We start from the raw sequence: 27,385 nt of genomic DNA on the forward strand, positions 1-27,385 counted from the left end.
GCACACTCCCAGCTGCAATATGAGAGTTTTCACATCCAAATCGGAGAAAGGGTTTAGGAATCATAGCTCTGTAATGCATAGCCTCCTCTTTTTAAAGGGACCAAAAGTAATTGGACAAGGGATTCTAAGGGCTACAATTAACTCTGAAGGCGTCTCCCTCGTTAACCTGTAATCAATGAAGTAGTTAAAAGGTCTGGGGTTGATTACAGGTGTGTGGTTTTGCATTTGGAAGCTGTTGCTGTGACCAGACAACATGCGGTCTAAGGAACTCTCAATTGAGGTGAAGCAGAACATCCTGAGGCTGAAAAAAAAGAAAAAATCCATCAGAGAGATAGCAGACATGCTTGGAGTAGAAAAATCAACAGTCAGGTACATTCTGAGAAAAAAGGAATTGACTGGTGAGCTTGGGAACTCAAAAAGGCCTGGGCGTCCACGGATGACAACAGTGGTGGATGATCGCCGCATACTTTCTTTGGTGAAGAAGAACCCGTTCACAACATCAACTGAAGTCCAGAACACTCTCAGTGAAGTAGGTGTATCTGTCTCTAAGTCAACAGTAAAGAGAAGACTCCATGAAAGTAAATACAAAGGGTTCACATCAATGTGATGGCATGCAGAGCCCAACTCGCGAAAATTGTGTCACTGTCCAAATATTTCTGGACCTAACTGTATAGTCCAGACATTGACTAGGTTAGAAATAATAATTTTCACTTGAAATAATTTTTTCCTTCAAACTTTGCTTTCGTCAAAGAATGCTCTCTTTGCAGCAATTACAGCATTGCAGACCTTTGGCATTCTCGCGGTTCTTCTCCTGGGTCGCCGCAATGGCCTTGCCTGGTTTCATGACCCCGGCGGTGTCAATAAAGCTGGGGACGGGGACGATGGGGGTAGTTGTTCGTGATATGCCACCTGTGGTGTGCAGCCAATTATTAGCCGCCACTGCGGGAAGTCTCTCTCTGCTGGGGTGGATGGTGACGCAGCTTGGGTGTTGCAGCTCTCCACAGGCAGAGCTTGGCCCCAGGGAGGATGATGGTGGTTGTAGTCGCCTATGGTGAAGGGGCACAATGTTGGAAGCGCCGGCAGTAAGCGGATGACACAGAGGGTGCAGTTCAAGTTCTTTACTCACTGGAAGCACACTGCCGTTGGAGCACCGAGCTACGCTGTGATGGGCTTCAGCCGATCCCGGATGCTTCGGAGGTCGAGGCCGGTGTTTCCTTCTGTGTATCTTCTTTCAATGGTTTCTCTCCACCCCCAGCTCCTGGCCCATGGAACGGGTCACGGGTGCCTTCTGCACTCCCCGCGAAAAATGGGATCCCCCTTCTTTCCTAAGAACCCATGTCGAGATTCTACAGTAGTTCCAGACCACGGGCCCCGTACTGTCCATGTCTCTGCTTATCTCCTCCTGAGTGGAGATGTACCGCCCCCGTGCCAGCAGCCGGGCTGCTCTGATCCAGAAACGCGGTGGCTCGAGGGGTCTCTGGACGTCAGGTCGTGCGGACACTCGAATTTTAAAAGGGGAGTTTGGGATGTAAACAGTTCGTGACGCCACCCACGGTGCGTGGTAAGATGGAGTACCACTGCTGCTGTTGGGAGCACCCGGTGGCGGTGGAATGGCAGCAAGGTGTCTAATCCCTCCATGGGTAGGGTGATTGCCCCGGGGCCCGGTGATGGTAGTGAAGGGGTGCCGTTGGGGAGGAAAGGGTTGTGTCGTACTCACTCAGTCCAAGAATGCTGACGCCGACAACTTGTAAACCAGAAGTCTGAGCACCACTGCAGCAGGGAGGGAGCACGCTTGGATCCGTGCCCCTTGGTGTTGCTTTTTAGCCTGTGACCTTTCCCATGGCACTTTCTTCACTAGTTGGACCCTGTAGTGTAGAACTAGTCGGGTCCCGCTCACCCGTATGGCTAATGGATTGAGCTTGCTCTCAGGGTTCACGCTTGGAATTTTCTATATATAGTATATATATATATATACTCGGAAAGTCCTATACCCCTTGTTGCGCTAGTACCCCGATTTTGGAGCGGGTTGAGGATGAATCTTGAAGACTTCACCCTCGTCGGGTAAATTACCAGGATGCGTGAAGCTACTTCCCGACCTAGGGTCCACGTACCCCGTCGTGCCCTGGCCCCTGCCCGGAGATGGCTCGAGGCCGCCGGCTGCCCTCCTTGGCAGATCCGTGCCCCTTGACACGATCCCCTGTGATATAGAAGGGTTAATAGTTTCTCTATTTCTTTATTAAAGATATTTTATTGTTCCATTAGTAAGTATATCTGGTGGTGGTTCATAGTCATTATGGAGCCTTCGGAATGAGAGTCAGGCTCAAGGATTATTATTGTCTATAAATGTTCTTCTTATCTTCTTCTTATCTCATATGCATGACTCTACATTTTTGTTTTGCTAAAACTTAAAGGTCATATGAGCAACTTGTAAAGTCCAGCTAGAAGCCTTTTTTGCAATATCACATTGATCTGTAAATGGTATAAATAAACTGTACCTTAGCTAAATAAACAGAAAACTGATCATGCTCACATGAATGCAGGTCTTTTTCTCCGAGCGCTCGATCTTGATTAGGTCTGAAGAGGCCTAATTCAGAGGACCTCACTGGTGATCCCATAAGCTGACTTGTGACAAAACAGAACTTTGAAACTTGCAGGTTCCAGTCCCCTTTTTAATACTGGTTACCTCCTGGGCACACTCTTGTAAAGTTCCCTGGTAAACCACAGTGACGGCACATAGGCACCACTTCCGTTGCATTAACTGAGATCTCCTCATCTGAAGTGGACTCTGTTTCCATTTCTGTGCTCGTGACGACAGTATCATTCTGCAGCCGTTTCCTCCATAACGTGGTACCCACGCAACTTCTGGGGTACTGGAACCCAAATCACCTTCTTCCATCGCTTTCTAGTTCCGAGTCCACGGCAACCGGGTCAATTTGGTCGGAGGCCACAGACTGATTATCCCTTTCAAAAATTGTGAGAATCGTTGCTGTGATGCGGGCAGCACCTTAGGGTCAGTCGCAGCGGAGGGTGGAGGCGATGTCGACTGAGTGCTGGCCTGGAGCGGGGGCGGCTCGGATCCCACAGCCGCATCGGCCAGATTAAGGAAATCATCTGGGACTGGGTAACCGCTTACCCGCTCCTCTCGTGGAACTTCAGTTTCACTTGTTTGCACTGCCGCGGCCATCCTCTGCATCTCCATCCGCACAGCTGCTCCGGGGGTCTCGGCTGAACAGCTGCGCCTGTCCGCCATCTTGACTCTGCGTCATCCAGGAACATTATGGCAGAGTCCTGGCATCCCTGCTTCTCTTCCACTGTTGTTACATTCCGGCATGCCCCCTCGGTCTTTACTCAGCACTCTTTCGCGTGCTGTGGCCCTCTGGGAACTTCTGGTTCTGGTCTCACATGCAAGATGAAGGGCGGAGCTTAGGCTTTGCGCGCTTTCTCGGGGAAGACAGTGTTTTGGCACGAAAAGATGGCGGAATTGGCGGGAAAAGGACTCTTGACTCGCAGTTTTCGGTCTTCAAAGCGCACGTCACACAGGTAAGTGGGTCCTGCTCGTATCCTGTTCGTGACGCCAGGTTTTTCGAGGTGAACCGCTCCCATGCCAGCAGCCAGGCTGCTCGGATCTGGAACCGTGGTGGCTCGAGGGGTCTCCAGACCCGGGGGTGCTGCGGGCACTCGAATTTTAAAAGGGGGAAGTATTTACAGGGGAGTTTTGGATGTAAACAGTTCGTGACGCCACCCACGGTGCGTGGTAAGATGGAGTACCACTGCTGCTGTTGGGAGCACCCAGTGGTGGTGGAATGGCAGCAAGGTGTCTAATCCCTCTGTGGGTACGGGGATTGCCCCGGGGCCCGGTGATGGTAGTGAAGGGGTGTCGTTGGGGAGTTAAGGGTTGTGTCGTACTCACTCAGTCCAAAAATGCTGACACCGACAACTTGTAAACCAGAAGTCTGAGCACCGCTGCAGCAGGGAGGGAGCACACTTGGATCCGTGCCCCTTGGTGTTGCTTGTTAGCCTGTGACCTTTCCCGTGACACTTTCTTCACTAGTTGGACCCTGTAGTGTAGAACTAGTCGGTCCCGATCACCCGTATGGCTAATGGAGTGAGCTTGCTCTCAGGGTTCATGCTTGGGATTTCCTGGACTATATAGTGGGAAAGTCCTATCTGCCTCGTTGCGCTAGTACCCCGATTTTGCAGCGGGTTGAGGATGAATCTTGAAGACTTCACCCTCTTCGGGTAAATTACCAGGATGCGTGAAGCTACTTCCCGGCCTAGGGTCCACGTACCCTGTCGTGCCCTGGCCCCTGCCCGGACATGGCTCAAGGCCGCTGGCTGCCCTCCTCGGCATATCCGTGCCCCTTGACATGATCCCCTGCGACCGGGGTTCCAGCTCCTACCGGGCCCAGACAAACATCTGCCACCTAGTATTTTACAAGTAGCCCTGCTCCTGACCTCCTCTCTCCTTTCCCTCCAACACTACACTCCAGAATTGTGACCTCTCCTCATGAGAGTCACCGCTCAATTCCTCACTGCTCCTAACACCTATGACTCTCCCCTACCAACCCCCCAAGTGGGCGGCCCTATTCCCTTCAGGCCCCCCAAAGGTGTGTCTGGTGGGTGTGGCGCAGAGTGTTCCTAGGATTTTGATTGGCTGTATTCTTAGCAACACTGAAGTTAAGGGATCCGTAACCAAGGAGTATGTGGATACCGTGCAGAAGGGCAGATTTCACAATACCCTGTGATGACCTGATAGTCCAGGGCATCACACAACCTGGTGCTTTCTGCACCCGGAACTGACTGACTACTGTGTGTGATGGCTCCTAACTACCCCTGTTGGTGCCCCACCTCCTGGGTTCCTGAATTAGTGGGCATGAGGTCCAGTACCTCGTGATGGCCACTCCAGCACCTACACTAGCTCAGTCCCAGTGGAAGAGCTCCCGTATTATGTGATGGTTGAGTATGTTGTTGGTTGTTTACCGGTGACGACCTCCTCCGTATCCGAGATGAATACTGCCCCTCTGGTGAGGTGCAGTACCCTGTGGCACCTGAAGCTGCAGGGGCACTACATACCCCTACAACGAATCACAGCACGTCCGCAGGCTGTAAATAAGGCATTACAATGGCAACTGCAAAATTGGTATAGGCAAATGAATAATATTTCTTCCCTTTATGGGAGGCATGGTTTCGTAAACATTACAACTTTCCAGACACTTTTGACACTGTAAATGTATAAAACAATAGCATAAGACATTCACTTTTGGGCAATCTGCATTCACCTTTTACAGAAAACTTTCACTTGCACAATAAACTTTTTCACCTTACATAAAATTTTCCATTTCACATAAAATTTTCACTTTGCATAAAACTTTTACTTTAAGTGCAACAGCTTAGCAGCAACAATATTATGGGGGACCTGCCCTGAACCCCCAACATAGGCTCTGGGTGTGCTCACAGCATTCCAGAACCTGCTTTTCCTGTTTAGCACACAGACAGGTTTTTGGGTCCTGTTAAATTCTGGTAGGGTGCAGCACTGGTGCAATTATTTACAAGGAAAATCCTGATCATACCATGTCCGATGGCCCAGTTGTCGTTACAAGGAAAAGAGGATGAGACACAGATATAGGCATGGCATGCCCTTCTAAAATCATGTAAAACACCGCAAGGTGACTCAAAGCGGAGTCTCCCTTGTTTCCAAAAATTGGGCCACACAGACACCCACCCCTTCAGTGGCAGCACTTGTGCCCCAGTTGTACACTTCACAGTTAGATTTGCATCAAGCACATTCAAAAATACGCCATCCTTAACCGTCCCCAGGATGACACCGGGGTAGGTAGCTAAGTCTTTCCTGATCCCAGCTCTGTTCATCTTGGATCCTTTTAAAAAACACTGTAAGCAAGAGTTACTCCAAGCGGAGTCTCCCTTTTTTCCAAAAATTGGGCAACATAGACACCCACCCCTTCAGTGGCAGCACTTGTGCCCCAGTTGTACACTTTACAGCTAGATTTGCATCAAGCACATTCAAAAATATGCCATACTTAACCGTCCCCAGGATGACCCCGGGGTAGGTAGCAAAGTCTTTGCTGAACCATGACTTGTTCATCTTGGCTCCTTTTAAAAAACACAGCAAGCAAGGGTTACTCCAAGCGGAGTCTCCCTTTTTTCCAAAAATTGGGCCCCACACACACCCACTCCTTCAGTGGCAGCACTTGTGCCCCAGTTGTACACTTCACAGCTAGATTTGCATCAAGCACATTCAAAAATACGGCATACTTAACCGTCCCCAGGATAACCCCGGTGTAGGTAGCAAAGTCTTTGCTGAACCATGACTTGTTCAACTTGGCTCCTTTTAAAAAATACAGCAAGCAAGGGTTACTCCAAGCGGAGTCTCCCTTTTTTCCAAAAATTGGGCCCCACACAGACCCACCCCCAGCACTTGTGCCCCAGTTGTACACTTCACAGCTAGATTTGCATCAAGCACATTCAAAAATACGCCATCCTTAACCGTCCCCAGGATGACACCGGGGCAGGTAGCTAAGTCTTTCCTGATCCCAGCTCTGTTCATCTTGGATCCTTTTAACAAACACTGTAAGCAAGGGTTACTCCAAGCGGAGTCTCCCTTTTTTCCAAAAATTGGGCAACACAGACACCCACCCCTTCAGTGGCAGCACTTGTGCCCCAGTTGTACACTTCACAGCTAGATTTGCATCAAGCACATTCAAAAATATGCCATACTTAACCGTCCCCAGGATGACCCCGGGGTAGGTAGCAAAGTCTTTGCTGAACCATGACTTGTTCATCTTGGCTCCTTTTAAAAAACACAGCAAGCAAGGGTTACTCCAAGCGGAGTCTCCCTTTTTTCCAAAAATTGGGCCCCACACGCACCCACCCCTTCAGTGGCAGCACTTGTGCCCCAGTTGTACACTTCACAGCTAGATTTGCATCAAGCACATTCAAAATCCACAAGCATTTACTCTCCCCAGGATTACACAGGGGTAGTAAATTCCTTGTGGATCCATGACTTGTTCATTTTGATGAACCTTAGTCTGTCCACATTGTCACTGGACAGACGCGTGCGCTTATCTGTCAGCACACACCCAGCAGCACTGAAGACACGTTCAGAAGACAACGCTGGCAGCTGGACACGACAAAATCTCCAAGGCGTAAGTGGAGAGCTCTGGCCATTTTTCAAGATTTGAAGCCCAAAATGAGCAAGGCTCCATTTGCAAAGTAATGGCATCGATGTTCATTTGGAGATACTCCTCTATCATCCTCTCCAGCCGTCAGACTTGTTGTCTCTGGTGGCCTTGCAAAGGATGGTCTAAAAAAATTATGAAAAGATTCAATAAAATTGCTGTTACCAGCACCAGATACGGTGCTACTGGTACGGGTAGACTGTTGAAGATGACGAGACCGTCCCATGTTTGTCAAGTTAGAACTGGGAGATTCACTCCCTGCACCTGCACGGTTGTTTGGTGGAAAAGCCGAGCTAAGATCGAGTAACAGCTTCTGCTGATACTCCTGCATACGTGCGTCCCTTTCTATGGCTGGAATTATGTCACAAAATTTGGACTTGTACCGGGGATCTAATAGTGCGGCAAGCCAGTAGTCATCATCACTTCTAATTTTGACAATACGAGGGTCATGTTGGAGGTAGTGCAGCAAGAAGGCGCTCATGTGTCTTGCGCAGCCATGCGGACCAAGTCCACGCTGTGTTTGTGGCATAGAGGTGCCAACCGTTCTTTCTTCCTCTGACATCTCCCCCCAACCTCTTTCAACAGAAATTTGACCAAGGTCTCCCTCATCCGCTGAGTCTTCCATGTCCATGGACAGTTCGTCCTCCATTTCTTCGTGTTCTCCTGCACCTTCCTCAACATTTCGCCTGCTACTATGCGCCTTTGTTGATCCCTGTCCCCCATGGTCCCATGCCTGCCGCGTTGGTGATGATGAACGTCTGGACCTTGGTGATGTTGTGTCTTGTGCATATGAATCCTCCTGTAGTTCCTCCCCTTCCTGTTGTCCCACCCCCTGACCCCGAATAGTGTTTAGCGTGTGCTCCAGCATGTAAATGACTGGAATTGTCATGCTGATAATGGCATTGTCAGCGCTAAACATATTCGTCGCCATGTCGAAACTGTGCAGAAGGGTGCATAGGTCCTTGATTTGAGACCACTCCATCAGGGTGATCTGCTCCACCTCTGCATCTCGTTGGCCCAGGCTATACGTCATGACGTATTGCACCAGGGCTCGACGGCGCTGCCACAGTCGCTGTAACTTGTGGAGAGTCGAATTCCAGCGTGTCGGCACATCGCATTTCAGGCGATGAACCGGCAGGCTGAAAGCCTTCTGGAGCGATGCAGCGGTGGTTGAACGGCGGAAGTGAGCAGACAGTTTTAGTGCCCTGTTCAGAAGGACATCTAGGGTGGGATAGGGTGTTAAAAATTGCTGGACAACAAGGTTCAACACGTGAGCCATACAAGGCACGTGTGTCACCTTGCCCAGGCGAAGGGCCGCACCCAGGTTTGCAGCATTGTCGCACACGGCCTTACCAAGCTGCAGGTTGAGTGGAGACAACCATTTATTAAACTCAGTCTCCAGAGCTCCCCACAACTCAGCTGCTGTGTGACTCTTATTTCCAAGACATTTCAAGCTAAAGACCGCCTGATGCCGTTGCGCTCTGCTGCCAGAATAGTAATGAGGGGTGCGTGATTCCTTCTGCGCAGTTAGAACGCTGGTGGCCTGACCAGGCAGGCTTGGGGCGGAGGTGGAGGACCCAGACGAGGTGGAGGAGGCAGAAGCAGTGGCGGAACTTGAACAGACAGAGGATTCACACACAAGTCGTGGTGACGGCAAGACTTGTGCAGCAGATTCTTCACTATCTATCACCATAGTTACCCAGTGCCCAGTCAGCGACATGTAACGTCCCTGTCCATGCTTACTGGTCCAAGTATCGGTGGTGAAATGCACCCGTTCACACACAGAGTTTCTCAAGGAAGCGGTGATGTTGTGTGCGACATGCTGGTGTAGAGCAGGCACACCTTTCTTAGAGAAGTAGTGGCGACTGGGCATCTGGTACTGGGGCACAGCGACAAACATAAGGTCTCTTAAATCCTGTGTGTCCACCAGGCGGAAAGGCAGCATTTCGGTAGCCAAAAGCTTACAGAGGGATAAAGTAAACCTCTTAGCTTTGTCATGGGTCGCAGAAAATGGCCTTTTATTTGTCCACATCTGAGGTACAGAGATCTGGCTGCTGTGTGTAGACGGTGGTGAGTAGGGTGTCCCTGAAAAAATGCAGGTTTGTAAGGAAAGTGCAGGCGTAGACATGATGTTGCCTTCATCCAACGTTGATGCTATCGATGTCTGAGAGAGCTGTACACACGCACTTGTTTCCCCTTCCAAACCAAATGACGACCTACCAAGCAAACTGCCTGTTGCGGTTACAGTGGTGGAAGTTGTGCGTGGAAAATCAGGTGTGACAGCTGTCCCCACAATCCTAGAAGATGAAGAGCGCGCGGATGCACTTCAAGGGGCAGGCGGTGGATGGTTCGCTCTGCTAGACCGCATTGCAGCACGGTGAGCTTCCCACTGGGACATATGATATGTATTCATGTGACGATTCATGGAAGAAGTTGTCAAACTCCTGAGGTTTTGCCCTCTACTAACAGAATCACGACAAATTTTACATATCACATGATTTGGGCGATCTTTTTCTATGTTAAAAAAGGTCCAGGCTAGGCAAGGTTTAGAGGGCATGCGACCTGCTGAGCCCCCCCCGACTAGTGCTCAGAGGCAGAGTGGTGGCTGAGGATGCAGTTGTAGACGTGCTACCAGTACTCCGACTCTGTCCAGGAAGGCGCAAGGTAACTTCGTCGTCAGTAGCATCCTGCTCCACTGCCTCTGTTGACCTTCTCGAGTGCCTGACTGTGGGTTGACAGTAGGTGGGATCTAGAACTTCCTCATCAAGCGTTGTGTTTGCACTCCCCTCACCCTCAGACCGAGCCTGTTCCTGACGTGAACCAATATTTAAGTTGTCATCCCAATCTGGTATCTGCGTCTCATCGTCATCAGTATGTTCCTCATTGTCTATTACAACAGGTGCTTCAGTTTGTGAATAAGGGTCAACATTATGCTCAGAAACTTGTTCATCACGGCCTGAATCTGAGTCACAAAGGTTCTGGGCATCACTGCAGACCATTTCCTGGTTTGTACTCACTGTAGCTTGGGATCAAACCTTTGATTCCCAGGCTATAGTGTGACTGAACAGCTCTGCAGACTCAGCCATCTCAGTTCCACCATACTGTGCAGGGCGGATGGAGACTTCAGGGCTGGGAGAAAGCAAGTGTGATTGGGATGACAACTCCGAGGACTGGTGTTTTTTGGATGCGGTAGTTGAGGTGGAGGAGAGGGCACTTGTTGGACCACTTGAGATCCATTCAAGCATTTTCTTTTTTTGGCCATCATCTACCTTTGTTCCAGTTGTTCGTGTCCGTAAAAAAGGGAGCACATCGGATTGTTCACGGTACGTAGTAGACATCTTACTTTTGCTGGAAGATGGTCTATCTTCAGCAGATGTTAATGGAGCTTTGCCACCTTCCCCATGGACAAACCCTTATTTTCCTTTTCCAACACGCCTCTTCCTCTTTCCACCAGCATCTGTCATTTTGCCACTCATTTTGATTGCGACAAGATTGTGCACTTAAAATGTGGTAGTAAAAATTGAGAGGTGGTGTAGATTGCAGTGGTGGTCTATCTTTATTAACAGCAGAATAAACAACAATAACTATCCCTGACAATGCAACTATGGCCCTTTAACTGGCAGCATAGTTTGCTATTAGAATGGCTTAGTAACAATGAGTTTGAGTGTGCAATGCAGTGGTGCTGCAAATAGATTTGCACTAGTGGGACACTAATGGAAGTCCAACAGCCACTTTTAGGATGCCACTAAGTTTACTCAGTGTTTGCTAGTATAATGGCTTAGTAACAATGAGTTTGAGTGTGCAATGCAGAGGTGCTGCAAATAGATTTGCACTAGTGGGACACTAATGGAAGTCCAACAGCCACTTTTAGGATGCCACTAAGTTTACTCAGTGTTTGCTAATATAATGGCTTAGTATCAATGAGTTTGAGTGTGCAATACAGAGGTGCTGCAAATAGATTTGCACTAGTGGGACACTAATGGAAGTCCAACAGCCACTTTTAGGATGCCACTAAGTTTACTCAGTGTTTGCTAGTATAATGGCTTAGTAACAATGAGTTTGAGTGTGCAATGCAGAGGTGCTGCAAATAGATTTGCACTAGTGGGACACTAATGGAAGTCCAACAGCCACTTTTAGGATGCCACTAAGTTTACTCAGTGTTTGCTAGTATAATGGCTTAGTAACAATGAGTTTGAGTGTGCAATGCAGAGGTGCTGCAAATAGATTTGCACTAGTGGGACACTAATGGAAGTCCAAAAGCCACTTTTAGGATGCCACTAAGTTTACTCAGTGTTTGCTAGTATAATGTCTTAGTAACAATGAGTTTGAGTGTGCAATGCAGAGGTGCTGCAAATAGATTTGCACTAGTGGGACACTAATGGAAGTCCAACAGCTTCTTTTAGGATGCCACTAAGTTTACTCAGTGTTTGCTAGTATAATGGCTTAGTAACAATGAGTTTGAGTGTGCAATGCAGAGGTGCTGCAAATAGATTTGCACTAGTGGGACACTAATGGAAGTCCAAAAGCCACTTTTAGGATGCCACTAAGTTTACTCAGTGTTTGCTAGTATAATGTCTTAGTAACAGTGAGTTTGAGTGTGTAATGCAGTGGTGCTGCAAATAGCTTTGCACTAGTGGGACACTAATGGAAGTCCAACAGCCACTTTTAGGATGCCGCTAAGTTTACTCAGTGTTTGCTAGTTTAATGGCTTAGTAACAATGAGCTTGAGTGTGCAAAGGGCAGGAGGGTACAGTGGCAGGGTTGTGGGTCAGTGTACAGGAAAGGAAGCCTCACTTTCTATCCCTCCTAATGGGGAAATGCAGCGAGGAAGACCCTGACCTTAGCTACACAGACGCTGTTATCTTCTGTAGCTGTTAAAATCTGTTTCCACGGACCTGACTGTCACCTATAGCTCTGAGCCTGCTGTTATTAGCCCTTACAAGGGCAAATAGAAACTTCTATCCCTATTCTGTTTAGCGCTGTGTGTATAGCGTACACAGCAGTATCGGAGACAGGAGCTACGCCAGCGGTGACTGACACCCAGACGCAGAAGGCAGATAATGGCGTCCGGACGGGCAGATACCCGTTTTTACAATGCAGGGACATGTGACATGGACATCCTATCACACATGCCGTTGCTTCTCTGGCTAAAAGTCCACTTAGCTGTTTGTGTGTCTGGGATTGGCTGACATGCTGGCCCGCCCCACTACACGCGCGCGCGCTTAGGGAAGGAAGACAAGGAAAAAAAAAAATGGCGATCGCCATTATCCCAGCAGCAGTGATCTGAATGCGCTATTTCCGCACACTATACGCTGAAATTTCATAATAGTGTGAGTCACAGAGTGACTTACACTATTACAGCGGAAAGCCAGCTAGTAATTAGCTTGGCTTTTTGCTGCTAGAACCATTCTCGAACGTAACTAGAACTATCGAGCTTTAGCAAAAAGCTCGAGTTCTGGTTCGATCTAGAACAGCCCCCAAAATCACTCGAACCGCGAACTGGAGAACCACGAACCGCGCTCAACTCTAGTAGTCACCTATGGTGAAGGGGCGCAATGTTGGAAGCGCCAGCAGTAACGGGACAATACAGAAGGTGCAGTTCAAGTTCTTTACTCACTGGAAGCACACTACCATTGGAGCACTGAGCTATGCTGTGATGGGCTTTAGCCAATCCCAGATACTTTGGAGATTGAGGACGAGGTTTTCTTCTGTGCATCTCCTTTCGACAGTTTCCCTCCACCCCCAGCTCCTGGGCCGTAGAGCGGATCATGGCTGCCTTCTGCACTCCCCGCGAACCCTTTGATCCCCCTTCTTTCCTAAGAACCCAGGTCGAGCTTCCAGCTCCGGACCACGGGCGCTGAACTGTCCGTATCTCTGCTGATTTTCTCCTGAGGGCGACTTGGCGCTTCCGGAACTGACTGAATACTGTTTGTGATGGGTCCTAACTACCCCTGTTGGTGCCCCGCCTCCCGGGTTCCGGAACTAGTGGGCATAACGTCCCATACCTCGTGATGGCCACCCCAGCACCTACCCTAGCCCAGTCCCAGTGGATGAGCTCCTGTGTTATGTGATGGTTGAGTGTGTTGTTGGTTGTTTACCGGTGACGACCTCCTCAATATCCGAGATGAATACTGCACCTCTGGTGAGGTACAGTTGTACCGCCCCGGGGCTCGGCCGGCTGCTGAGCCGCTCAGATCCGTGCTCGTCGGTGGGTGGCTCGAGCTCTCCACAGACCTGGGGGTCACGTCGCTCTGAAAGGGGTTGGCGCTACACGCAGGGACTTCGGTGGGGAGATCCACGGCCGATGCTGCGATGCCGAGCGCGATAGTCCCCGCCCCCGTCGCAGCTGCGATATCATGGTGATAGCTGCCGTAGCGAACATTATCGCTACGGCAGCTTCACATGCACTCATCTGCCCTGCGATGTCAGTGATGTGTGCTGCCGCAGGAACGGTTACGATGCTTTTGTGCTCGTTAATCGTATAAAAAATGCTTTACACACTACGATGTTGAGAGCGACGCTGGAAGTGCGTCACTTTCGATTTGACCCCACCGACATCGCACCTGCGATGTCGTAGTGTGCAAAGTGCCCCTTAGGTGAGAAAGGTCCTAAAGTCCAGTCCTCAATCAGTTGATTTGACTCAGCCCAGTTGTTACTGGGCTTCGTACTGGTTCTGAGTACCCCTCCTGGTGCTCCGGTTTCCAATCGGTTCCCCGGTTCGGTACCGGCGGGCCACCGCCCGTCCCCGGTCTCTACAGTTCCACCGGCTGTAATCCCAGCTCCTGCAGACGGCCACCACCGTCTGCCTCCTTGCCAGAGGTGACTGGGCTCCAACCCAGACACCTGGTGTAGACTTTTGGCAGGCCTGACACAGGTCTGCCCTTGAACTTGACTCCACTTCACTCTCTGTCAAAGCCTAACTCTAATTAACTGTTTTCCCACCTCCGGGCCTGTGAACTCCTCGGTGGGTGGAGCCAATCGCCGGCTCCACCCCCTGGTGTGAACATCAAGCCCGGAGGGTGGTGACAAGGGTTTTGTAGTTTGGCTGCTGTCACCTTACTAAAGGGGAAGGGGGTGTGCACGGGACTACCTGGGACGACCTGGCTAGTCCAGGGCGTCACATTCCCCCTTGGTTTAATGCAGACCATCCGCGGGCTGCCAGTCCACCATCGGTTTATTTTGTGCTTTGTAACTGTAAAAGATTAAAACAGGTTTACAAGTATACTAACTTTTTTATAAACTTCAAGAGTATTTTAAATATTCCCTTGTGGGAGGCACATTCTTAAACGTTGCAAAACATAACATTTTTATTAACCCGGGAACGGGACTGGGTCCTTCAGTCACCCACCCAAACAAACCTAGCCTTGATGCTGCCTCTAAGAAATGGGCAGCACCCCTTTTCACCAGTCCAGGAACGGGCCCAGGTGTTGTTATACGGGACGGGTGCAGGGTTTCACACCTGTTTGTCTCTTAGAGGCCCCACGTCCAGGGGGCCCCTGACCCAGAGGATTGCTACCGGTTGCAATGGTGGCGGGCTTCGGCCATCTCTTTCCCGCAGGCCCATCCTCCAGTCTGCCTCTCCAGAGGTCGTGAAACGGGACAGGCCGGTCAAGGGATTATTTACAAAGCCAATAGTTTTTGGGGTGGCCTGCAAGTTCTTGGCCTTGTCTCTTTTGAACGGGGCAAAACAAAGTCCCAATGGGGACTTTTCAACTCGGCAGCCGGGATCCGCTGCCTTTAACTTTCATGTGCTTCGTATTCCTCTTCCAGCCTCACATCAGGGCTGTACGGTGGGGGAGGGGACTGGGAGTGCGCCGGATTTTCATGGCGCGCCCTTCTCTGTACGCTGAGAGCAAACCAGCCCCTCTCCCCGCAATGCCGGGTGTAGGTTACTAGTTCTCTGGTTTCCAGATCCCGATCCGGATGGGCCATAGGGAGGTGACAGCATACGTCCCAACGGGAGACGAAGATCTCGGCCTCCAGGCCCGGTTCAAAGATGAACCCCCATCCTTGTTGGGGGTCAAACCGCCGGACCTGGCCCTCGTACCTCGGGCTCCGCACCCAATATGTGGCGCTCCTCAAATTGTCCTTCTCTCTAATGGTCCGGGCTAGGACCTCCGCCTTTTTCTTCTCCCGGGCTGCAATCTCCCGGCCCAGCTGGCGCTGCTGCCGCTCCCGGTACAGAGCATCTGCATGCTCCCCTTGAGCACGAGTTGGGCCAAGCTGGAGCTCCCCCATGCCGGCCACGACCGGCACCTCCACTGGGGAACCCCGCTGTGTCGCAGCTTCGGTGCTGCCTTTCAGCAGCAACCCTGCACTGCCTCAGCCGAGGCCTGGGTTCGGGAAGCGGACAGATTTTCCTGCTGGGCGGGTCTTTGAATCTCAGCCGCCGTCATCTTGACCGAGCGGACTGCCGGGGCCTGGGCCTGCTGGGGCGCGGCTACTCCCAGGGCCGGTGGATCTTCTTTAGTAACGGGCACTTTCCACGGCAACAGGGCTGCTGTGCGCTGAACATGCGGCCATCCACGGGCTGCCTCCACAGGTGGGCCCTCACAGGCGGAGGGAACGGGTTCCGCCACCGCTGTCGGGGGCGGCGGACCAAGCGGAGGAGCAGCGGCAACTGGTACGGGCAGTGGAGAAGGCGATAGGGAAAGCGATGGCAGACCGGGTGCCTCAGCCGCAGCAGCCGGTCCCTCAGGGACACAGGGGCGTGGATCGCTCACCCACTACTCCAATCTCGCCTTCATCTCACGTGCCCGCACGGCCGTAGCTATCTCCCCCATCTCAGCCGTCCACTGCTCCATGAGGTACCTCACCTGCATTTGCAAGTGGCAGCACATTAGAGTCGTCCAGGCCTCCACCCACGCCGCTGTTCCGGGCGCGGGCTCTGGGAATTCGGGCTTGCCGGGCGGGGCGGACATATTGCGGCTTGTGTGTCCAGGAACCAGATGGGTGGCAGAGTCCTGGAGTCCGTGCCCTTAATCCCCTCAGTCACATGAGGCAGGATCTTCGCTCTCCCCCCCTTTGTCTTTTCGGGGCACTCTGCTTGCTTTCTGCACCGCTCTGCTCTCAGGGGGCGGGGCTTCATTTTCGCGCCCTTTTGCTTGGAGAAGACGGCTTGGGCGGGAAACTTCGCGCCACAGGCAGGTGACAAGATGTCGTATTCTGCATTTTTTCAACGGGGACTCCGCTGACGATAATTTCAAGGCACACTTCCACAGGTAAGTGGATTGGTTCAATCCTGTTCGTGACGCCAGAAGAGTGGATGTGTACCACACCGGGGCTCGGCCGGCTGCCGAGCCGCTCAGATCCGTGCTCGTCGGTGGGTGGCTCGAGCTCTCCACGGATCCAGGGGTCACGTCGCTCTGAAAGGGGGTTGGCGCAACACGCAGGGACTTCGGTGGGGAGATCCACGGCCGGAGCCGCGGTGGTTTGTAGGAGATTTAAGTTTGTGACGCCACCCACGGGTTGTGGTGAATGGATGGACACCAACGCTGCCGTTGACTAGGCTCCCGGGGACGGTGTTGCGCAGCTTGGTGATGACCCCCTCCATGGGTAGGGGGATGATGGTCCCGGGGGCCCGAGGGAGGTCCTGAGGTGCGGGGATGGATGAGTGCTGGGGTGTCGGTGCGGTGCGGTGCGCGGCCCGAAGGCACTGGTGTACTCACTATGATAAACCCGCTGGAGCCTCTGGTAAACCAAACAAGATGGTGAATGGTGCCCGCAGCCGGCTGCAGGTTTTCCCCTTAACAGGTTGGTGGTTTCCGCCTCTCTCCTGCACCTCACTTGTGTAGAAATCACGACTCCTATGCCTGTGCAACGATAGTCCGCTCCCCGGCTTGTTATTTCTCGGGAGAGCCCTCTTTGCCCGCAGACACTGGCCCCTCGGGCCTCTATGCCTGGGCGGTGGCTTTACCCCTATGGTTGGGCTGTTGTCTTCAGTCGGGTATTAAATGGGAAAGGTCCTAAAGTCCAGTCCTCAATCAGTTGATTTGACTCAGCCCAGTTGTTTCTGGGCTTCGTACTGGGTCTGAGTACCCCTCCTGGTGCTCCAGTTACCAATCGGTTCCCCGGTTCGGTACCGGCGGGCCACCGCCCGTCCCCGGTCCCTACAGTTCCACCGGCTGTAACCCGAGCTCCTGCAGACGGCCACCACCATCTGCCTCCTTGCCAGAGGTGACTGGACTCCAACCCAGACACCTGGTGTAGATTTTTGGCAGGCCTGAGCAAAGGTCTGCCCTTGAACTTGACTCCACTTCACTCTCTGTCAAAGCTCAACTCTAACTAACTGTTTTCCCGCCTCCGGGCCTGTGAACTCCTCGGTGGGCGGAGTCAACTGCCTGGCTCCACCCCCCTGGTGTGAACATCAAACCCGGAGGGTGGTGACAAGGGTTTTGTAGTTTGGCTGCTGTCACCTTACTAAGGGGGGGGATGGGTGTGCACGGGACTACCTGGGACGACCTGGCTAGTCCGGGGCGTCACACAGTACCCTGTGGTGCCACACCCCTCCCACAAGTTGGATTGGCTTGATGGGCACTTTCTGCATACCATACGATCAAGCTGCTCCCACACCAGCTCAATAGGGTTGAGATCTGGTGACTGGGCTGGCCACTACATTACAAATAGAATACCAGTTGTCTGCTTCTTCCCTAAATAGTTTGTGCATAATTTGGAGGTGTGCTTTGGGTCATTGTCATGTTATAGGATGAAATTGGCTCCAATCAAGCGCTGTCCACAGTGTATGGCATGGCATTGCAAAATGGAGTGATAGCCTTCCTTATTCAAAATCCCTTTTACCTTGTACAAATGTACTGCCCTGAGAGGGCTCGGCCGCTCCGCTGCTAGGCCCGAGCGGCTCGGGGTCCAGGCTCGGGTTGTCGGTGGCTCAAGCGCCTCCGGACCGGGAGCCACGTCACTCCATTAAGGGAAAGCAGTGGGGGTGGTGGTGTACGGTGGATGTCGGGTGAGCGGTGACGCCACCCACGGTTTGTGGTGACGGGATGCACCAACGCTGCAGCAGGAGTGGAGGGTATTCCCAGGATCGGTGTTGGTGGCGCAGCCTCGGTGTTAACCCCTCCGTGGGTAGGGGCGGTGCGTCCCGGGGCCCGATGGGGGAGGCAATGGCGATGTAGTGCAGGGCGCCATGCTGCGGTGCGGTGCCCGGATGGCACTGGTGTACTCACGATTAATCACACTCAGAGTCACTGGTAAACCAAAGTTCGAGGTTGGTCGGTGCCCGCGGCCGGCTGCTGATGTCCCCGGTGAGGTTGGTGATGGTCCCTCTTCCCTGCACCTCTGGTTTTGGTGTTCGGCTTCCCTGCCTGGGCAGTGGTAGCCCGCTCCCCGGCGTTCAGCTGCTGGAGGAGCCCTCTGTTGCCCGCATGCGCTGGCCCGTCGGGTGGTTGGCCTTTGGCGGTAGCGCTCACCCGGTCTCGGTGGGCTTTTGCCTTCTTTCGGGTCTTGGGGTGAGAATGAACCCGTGAGGTCCAGACTGCAATCAGTTAATTTGCCTACACTCAGTGGTTTCCAAGCTAGGACGGGGTCTGAGTACCCGGTTTCTGGTGCTCCAGTAAACGGTTGACTCCCTGGTTCAGGTCCGGCGGGCTCCAACCCTGCCCTGTCCCTACGGTTCCGTCGGTCGTACACCGGTACTTCTGCAGGCGGCCACCACCGTCTGCCTGCCTGACGTTACAAGGGTCCCAGGCTCCTACCCGGGTCCCTGTCGGCTCTACTCCTCTACATCTCCTGTCACTGTCACTCTACAACTCAATCTGTTTGTATTTCCTGCCTCAGGACAGTAGTCTCCTCGGTGGGCGTGTCTTTCCGCCTGACTCTGCCCACCTGGTGTGCCCTACTTGCCCTGAGGGAGGCATCAGGTCTCCCTTTCGGGTGACTGTTGTGTCCTCACTAGGGGTGGGGGGTGTGTGTGTGGTGTTGGTGGTGTTGTTACCTATGACCCCTGGGGGTCCAGAGCGTCACACAAATTTCCCACTTTACCAGCACCAAAGCAACCCCAGACCATCACATTAACTCCACAATGCTTGACAGATAGCGTCAGGCACTCTTCCAGCATCTTTTCAGTTGTTCTATGTCTCACAAATGTTCTTATGTGTGATCCAAACACCTCAAACTTCCACTCGTCTGTCTATAACACTTTTTTCTAATCTTCCTCTGACCAATCTCTGTGTTTTTTTGCCCATATTAATCTTTTTCTTTGATTAGCCAGTCTTAGATATGGATTTTTCTTTTCCACTCTGCTCTGAAAGTCAGCATCCCGGAATCGCCTTTTCACTGTAGACATTGACACTGGCGTTTTGCGGGTACTACTTAATGAAGCTGCCAGTTGAGGACCTGTGAGGTGTCGATATCTCTAACTAGAGACTCTAATGTACTTGTCTTGTTGCTCAGATGTGCAGCGGGGCCTCCTGCTTCTCTTTCTACTCTGTTTGTGCTCTCCTCTGAAGGAAGTAGTACACACCATTGTAGAAAATCTTCAGTTTCTTGGCAATTTCTCGCATGGAATAGCCTTCATTTCTAAGAATAAGAATAGACTGTGGAGTTTCACATGAAAGTTCTCTTTTTCTGGCCATTTTGAGAGTTTAATGGAACCAACAAATGTAATGCTCCAGATTCTCAACTAGCTCAAAGGAAGGTCAGTTTTAGAGCTCCTCTCATTAGCAAAACTGTTTTCAGCTGTGCTAACATACTTGCACAAGGGCTTTCTAGGGGTTTCTAAACATCCATTAGCTTTCTAGCACAGTTAGCAAACAAAATGTACCATTAGAACACTGGAGTGGTGGTTGTTGGAAATAGGCCTCTAAACACCTATGTAGATATTGCATTAAAAAAACAGACGTTTGAAGCCTGAATAGTTATTTACCACATTAACAATGTATAGAGTGTATTTTTGTTTAATTTAATGTTAGCTTCATTGAAAAAAAAGTGCTTTTCTTTCAAAAATAAGGAAATATCTAAGTAACCCTAAACTTTTGAACTGTAGTGTGTGTGTGTGTATATATGTATATATATATATATATATATATATATATATATATATATATATATATATATATATATATATATATATATATATATAAATATATATATATATTTATATATATATATATATATATATATATGTGTGTACACGCACATACCGTATATATATATATATATTTAACAATGAACTGAACAGAAACCAAAAGAGACTTTATGGCGATCTAAGTAGATGCATAGATCCTGGTGTCATGGCTTAAGTATATTGTTCAGGCTTGTCACATAGTTGCTCTATGTGAATGCAGATTAGTGAATACACAGAGCGCAGTGTGTGCACTATCAGGATTCTCCACTGCCAGTGCCGGAAGCACGTGGACTCGTTGCAATTGCTAGTGATGTCGTGCGCAATAGCACCCGCCCCCATCGTTCGTGCTACATTTGGTGATCGCTGCCGTAGCGAACATTATCGCTACGGCAGCGTCACACGCACATACCTTTTCAGCAACGTTGCTGTGACCGCTGAACAATCCCTCATTCAAGGGGGAGGTGCGTTCGGCGTCATAGCGACATCACTGCGGCGTTACTAAGCGGCCGCCCAATAGCAGAGGAGGGGCGGAGATGAGCGGCCGGAAAATGCCGCCCACCTCCTTCCTTCCTCATTGCCAGTGGACGCAGGTAAGGAGATGTTCGCCGTTCCTGCGGTGTCACACATAGCGATGTGTGATGCCGCAGGAACGACGAACCACCAGCGGCATGCACCACCAACGATATTATGAAAAGAAGTGACGTGTCAACAATCAACGATTTTTGACGCTTTTGTAATCGTTTAACATCGCTCCTTGGTGTCACACGCTGCAATGTTGCTAACGGCGCCGGATGTGCGTCACTAACGACGTGACTCCAACGATATATCGTTAGCGATTTTGCAGCGTGTAAAACACCCTATAAAGTGCCTGCAGACTTGTGCACCAAGCCTGCACTGCCCTTTTAAAACAGATGTTAAAATCTGTCTATAATAAATATTAAGCCAATCTTACGGGAAGTATTCACTTAAAATAATGAAATGCAATTAGGCCATTCATAATTTTTTGAGCAGTAAGGATCCGTGAAATCAATTATTAGAGATGATAAAGTTTCTGTATAATTGATTAAGAAATCCTAAGAATGCCTAAAAACATCAAAAGCTACAATTATAAAATACTGTTTTAGACTGTGACTTCAGAGCGATGCTAAGTCATAGGCGTATTATCATGGTAAAATTGTGATCAAAATATGAGGAAAAGGAAGAAAGCATCCTCCCTTGTAACACTCTCCCCATAGGAAACAACTGACTTCCCTGGGTATAACTGAGTAGAAAACATCAATGGCAAAACAAGGCTAGAGCTACAAAAGACCTTTTTGTAGAAAGGATTTTTTTTCCACAGAGTTGTCTAAGCATTTCAGAGTGCAAGTATTTTTTGAGGGATTTTCAAGAAACTTAATATTCTATACGACAGAATTTTTTTTCTCTTTTTTAAGAAAAGCAACAACTCGTGTTGTAGCCTAATATACATTTCTGAAATTAGGACAAGATGAAACTAAAGGGTGCTTTACACGCTGCGACATCGCTAATGATATATCGTCGGGGTCACGTCGTTAGTGACGCACATCCGGCGCTGTTAGCGACATCTCAGCGTGTGACACCAATGAGCAACGATCAACGAGCGCAAAAACGTGAAAAATCGTTGCTCGTTGACACGTCGTTCATATCCTTAATATCGTTGCTACTGCAGGTACGATGTTGTACATCGCTATGTGTGATACCGCAGGAACGACGAACATCTCCTTACCTGCCTCCACCGGCAATGAGGAAGGAAGGAGGTGGGCGGCATGTTCCAGCTGCTCATCTCCGCCCCTCCTCTGCTATTGGACGGCTGCCATGTGATGTCGCTGTGATGCCGAACGCACCTCCCCCTTGAAGGAGGGATTGTTCGGCATCAACAGCGACGTCGCAGAACAGGTATGTGCGTGTGACGCTGCCGTAGCGATGTTCGCTACAGAAGCGAACACCACATATTGCACCAACGATGGGGGCGGGTGCTATCGCTCGCGACATCACTAGCAATCGCTAGCAATCTCGCAGCATGTAAAGCACCCTTAAGGATTTTTTTACAGCACATCCAAAAGTGATAGGAACACCCCAGCTAATAATGTTATTAATAGAAGCCATAAAAAACATTTGAATGTTATTTTTATCTGAAAGCCCTTGTATATCTGTATTATGGACTTTATTCACTGGATGAATTTCAGCTTCCTTTCTTTTCAGGAGGTCCATCAGAAAACAAGTTACTTTCTGGAGATCAGATTCTAGCAATAAATGATGAGGACGTGAGTGAGGCTTCGAGGGAAAGATTCATTGAACTGGTCAGGTAAAAAAAAACCAATAAATTGGCTAAGATGTCATGGAACAGAAAGTTATTCAAAACTTATTCAAATTCTTAAAGTGTATATAAGGTATACATAAAACATCTAATACTTGCGTGATAATTTTGAATAATGTTGTGCAAATCTGTGCTCCTAGCCAAAGATTGGCCTTCACAGGAGAGTTAAATAAAAAGGAAATGTATTTTGAATAAAAATTACAATTAATAAAAGATAGATAAATATAAGAGATACAAGTGCATCTCAATAAATTAGAATAATCTCAAAAAGTTAATTTATTTCAGTAATTTAATACAAAAATGGGAAACACATATATTATATAGAGTCATTACACACAGAGGGATCTATTTCACGTGTTTTTTTCTGTTAATGTTGATGATTATGGCTTACAGCCAATGAAAACCCAAAAGTCATTATCTCAGAAAATTAGAATATTATATAAGACCAACTGAAAAAATGATTTTAAACCCCGAAATGTTGGCCTACTGGAAATCTGTACAGTAAATGCACTCAATACTTGAATTACTGCATCAATGTGGCGTGTGGCGATCAGCCTGTGGCACTGCTGAGGTGTTATGGAAGCCCAGGTTGCTTTGATAGCAGCCTTCAGCTTGTTTGCATTGTTGGGTCCGTTATCTCTCATCTTCTTCTTGACAATACCCCATAGATTCTCTATGGGGTTTAGGTCAGGTGAGTTTGCTGGAAATCAAGCACACTGATACTGTGGTTATTAAACCAGTTATTGGTACTTTTGGCAGTGTGGACAGGTGCCAAGCCCTGCTGAAAAATGAAATTTCCATCTCCAAAAGCTTGTCGGTAGAGGGAAGCAAAAAGTACCCTAAAATGTCCTAGTAGATTGCTGCACTGAATTTGGTCTTCATAAAACACAGTGGACCTACACCAGCAGATGACATGACTCCCCAAACCATCACTGATTGTGGCAACTTCACACTAGACCTCAAGTCGCTTGGATTGTTTGCCTCTCCACTCTTCCTCCAGACTCTGGGGCTGCGATTTTCAAATGAAATGCAAAATTTACTTTCATCTGAAAACAACACCTTGGACCACTGAGCAACAGTTTAGTTCTTTTTCTTCTTCGCCCAGGTAATACGCTTCTGGCATTGTCTATTGGTCATGAGTGGCTTGACACAAGGAATGCGACAGTTGTAGCCCATGTCCTGGATATGTCAGATGTGTGGTGGCTCTTGAAGAACTGACTCCAGCAGCAGTCCACTCTTTGTGAATCTCCCCAAAATTTTTGAATGGCCTTTTCTTAACAATCCTATAAAGGCTACGGTTATCCCAGTTGTTTGTGCACCCTTTACTACCACATGTTTTCCTTCCACTCAACTTTCCATTAATATGCTTGGATACAGCACTCTGTGAACAGCCAGCTTCTTTAGCAATGACCTTTTGTGGCTTACCCTCCTTGTTGAGTGTGTCAATGACTGCCTTCTGGACATCTGTCAAGTCAGCAGTCTTTCCCTTGATTGTGTAGCCTGCTGAACCAGACTAAGGGACCATTTTAAACACTTCGGAAGCCTTTGCAGGTGTTTTGTGGTAATTGTTCTAATTTTCTGAGATAATGCCTTTTGGGTTTTCATTGGCTGCATGCCATAATCATCAACCTTAACAGAAGTAAACACTTGAAGTAGATCACTCTGTGTGTAATGACTCTATATATGTGTTTCCCTTTTTATATTGAATTACTAAAATAAATTAATTTTTTGAGAATATTCTAATTTATTGAGATGCACTTTTAGGAGCACGGAAACGCAATATCATAGTGGTGAAATGTCTGAATGGCCCCTCAAAGGTGGCAGTATTTAAAGGGAACCTGATAGGACCCCACGCCCTCCCACTCACCAGCATTTATATATTTATTACAAGCCCTTTTTACTGCCTGACATCTAAACACATAAGGTAAAAAAGGACTTTCTAAAGTCCTTTATTTCATAGGTAAATTATCCCTTTGACTAGTCAAGGGGGCGTTAGTTCCCCGACTAGTCGGCCAACTTAGCATGTTATCATTTGGGTGTGATAGCATGATTTGCAGAGAGCTGGCTCATCAGCAGCTCTCTTCAAATCCCGCTCTTGTGCACGGATTTCTTCTCTCTGTGTATAGAAATGAATGTAGCTAGAATGATAGAAGACTCGTCCTGCGTCACGCATCTCCTACATGCGTTTCGGAGTTGTAACTTCCTCTGTAAGGCACGTGAAGAAGTCACTTCCTTCCTGAGGAAAGAAAAGGACCACGAAACGCGTGTCGGGGCTTTGGGACACAGGACCAGTTTTCTGTCATTCTAGGTACATTCATTTCTGTACAGTAAGTGTTAATTCCAATATTGCTTGTAATTGTATTGAGATAACACTCGTAATGAAAGGCTTTTTAGCCTAGACTCTGCAGGATGTGGTGGCAAAGCTTTTATCTGGTTACTGATATACTGATTGCAAAAAGATCCTTTTGTTTATAAAATCATGGATAGTTTCAGATAGTACTGAGAACCATAGCAGCCCCACTAGCAAGAACCCTGTTGGATTTTAATATTTTTGTATATGTTTAAAATTGTTTATATTTTATTTTTATGTATTGGTCACTTTATCTTCTAGTGTGGAAAAGGAGATATGTTTGGGGGATTTTTCACATAGGAGGTCAGTAAGATGTGTAGTGTTTATTTGTTGACAATTTTGATTTTTTGAGATTTTTTTTTTATCAAGAAAGGCTGAAAATTTTGAATACTCAGTAAATTGCCTGTATTTGCAAACACTATCAGACAAGACCATTTTATTGAAATTTAAATATCACTTTAAGGTCAAATGAGGCCTTGTCAGAAGGGGTAAGAATGAATGTATTGCTGAATTTTATTGAATTTGGAAAATATCAAGCTATTTATTTGTACTGTCTTTTTATTATTTTAAATTATAAACAGTTTTTTCTTTTAATTTGCTGCAGGAATGCAAAGGAGTCAATCACTTTGACAGTACTACATCCTCACCAGGTGAGAATAGAACCTCTCCTAATAAATGGTCAGAGTGCAGACGACCAAGGTCTTAAATAGAACCACAAAAATACATACAGTTGCACTCAAAAATGCTAACATTAGATAAGAGAACTCTGGTATTGCATTGCTGCAATAGGAATATTTAAAAAAAAGAGATATTTAGCTTATGTATTGGTCAATTGAGCCCGGTATTGAGCACGGTAACCAATGACAATGTGATCTCTTATAAACCTTATATATAGGTCACACTATATATCTTATATATACTAGTAAGTTGACTAGTGTGACTTATATATCTTATATATAGAAAAAGTGGAGAGAAAGTGGAGAAAAAGTGGAGAAAAAATGGAGAAAAAGTGGAGAAAAAAGTGGAGAAAAAGTGGAGAAAAAGTGGAGAAAAAGTGGAGAAAAAATGGAGAAAAAAATGGAGAAAAAGTGGAGAAAAAGTGGAGAAAAAATGGAGAAAAAATGGAGAAAAAAGTGGAGAAAAAGTGGAGAAAAAGTGGAGAAAAAGTGGAGAAAAAAAATGGAGAAAAAGTGGAGAAAAAATAGAGAAAAAGTGGAGAAAAAAATGGATAAAAAGTGGAGAAAAAGTGGAGAAAAAGTGGAGAAAAAGTGGAGAAAAAAATTGATAAAAAGTGGAGAAAAAGTGGAGAAAAAGTGGAGAAAAAATAGAGAAAAAATGGAGAAAAAAATAGAGAAAAAGTGGAGAAAAAGTGGAGAAAAAGTGGAGAAAAAAATGGAGAAAACGTGGAGAAAAAAGTGGAGAAAAAGTGGAGAAAAAGTGGAGAAAAAAGTGGAGAAAAAGTGGAGAAAAAGTGGAGAAAAAGTGGAGAAAAAGTGGAGAAAAAAATGGAGAAAAAGTGAAGAAAAAATGGAGAAAAAGTGGAGAAAAAAATGGAAAAAAAAGTGGAGAAAAAGTGGAGAAAAAAATGGAGAAAAAGTGGAGAAAAAAATGGAGAAAAAATGGAGAAAAAGTGGAGAAAAAGTGGAGAAAAAGTGGAGAGAAAAAGTGGAGAAAAAGTGGAGAAAAAGTGGAGAAAAAGTGGAGGAAGTGTGACTAGTCACACTAAACAACTTACCAGCAATCCCAACAACGATCCAACCTGATAGGGATCGCTGGTAAGTTGCTAGGAGGTTGCTGGTGAGATGTCACACTGCGACGCTCCAGCGATCCCACCAGCAACCTGACCTGGCAGGGATCGCTGGAGCGTGGCTACACAAGTTGCTGGTGAGCTCACCAGCAACCAGTGACCAGCCCCCAACCAGCAGCGCCACGTGGAAGCGATGCTGCGCTTGGTAACTAAGGTAAATATCGGGTAACCAACCCGATATTTACCTTGGTTACCAGCGCACACCGCTTAGCGCTGGCTCCCTGCTCTCCTAGCTACAGCACACATGGGGTTAATTACCCGATGTGTACTCTGCTACATGTGCAGAGAGCAGGGAGCCGCGCACACTGCTTAGCGCTGGCTCCCTGCTCTCCTAGCTACAGTACACATGGGGTTAATTACCCGATGTGTACTGCAGCTACATGTGCAGAGAGCAGGAGCCGGCACTGACAGCATGAGAGCGGCGGACGCTGGTAACGAAGGTAAATATCAGGTAACCGAGGTAAGGGCTTCTTGGTTACCCGATGTTTACTGTGGTTACCAGCGTCCCCAGAAGCCGGCTCCTGCTGTCTGCACATTTAGTTGTTGCTCTTTCGCTGTCACACACAGCGATGTGTGCTTCACAGCGGGAGAGCAACAACCAAAAAATGGCCCAGGA

At 48.5% G+C, this 27,385-nt stretch overlaps 1 protein-coding gene across 1 annotated transcript in view; it reads left to right on the forward strand.

Moving 5' to 3' along the window:
• FRMPD3 (FERM and PDZ domain containing 3) overlaps positions 1-27,385 on the forward strand; it is a 492,671-nt gene that overhangs the window by 263,604 nt on the left and 201,682 nt on the right. The window contains exons 5-6 of the mRNA XM_075324032.1: positions 22,498-22,600; positions 25,567-25,612. Coding sequence (XP_075180147.1) covers positions 22,498-22,600; positions 25,567-25,612 — 149 coding nt within the window. The remainder of the gene's footprint in view (positions 1-22,497; positions 22,601-25,566; positions 25,613-27,385) is intronic.

This window comes from Anomaloglossus baeobatrachus, chromosome 9 (assembly GCF_048569485.1).
Source record: "Anomaloglossus baeobatrachus isolate aAnoBae1 chromosome 9, aAnoBae1.hap1, whole genome shotgun sequence".
In the NCBI taxonomy this organism is placed as follows: domain Eukaryota; kingdom Metazoa; phylum Chordata; class Amphibia; order Anura; family Aromobatidae; genus Anomaloglossus; species Anomaloglossus baeobatrachus.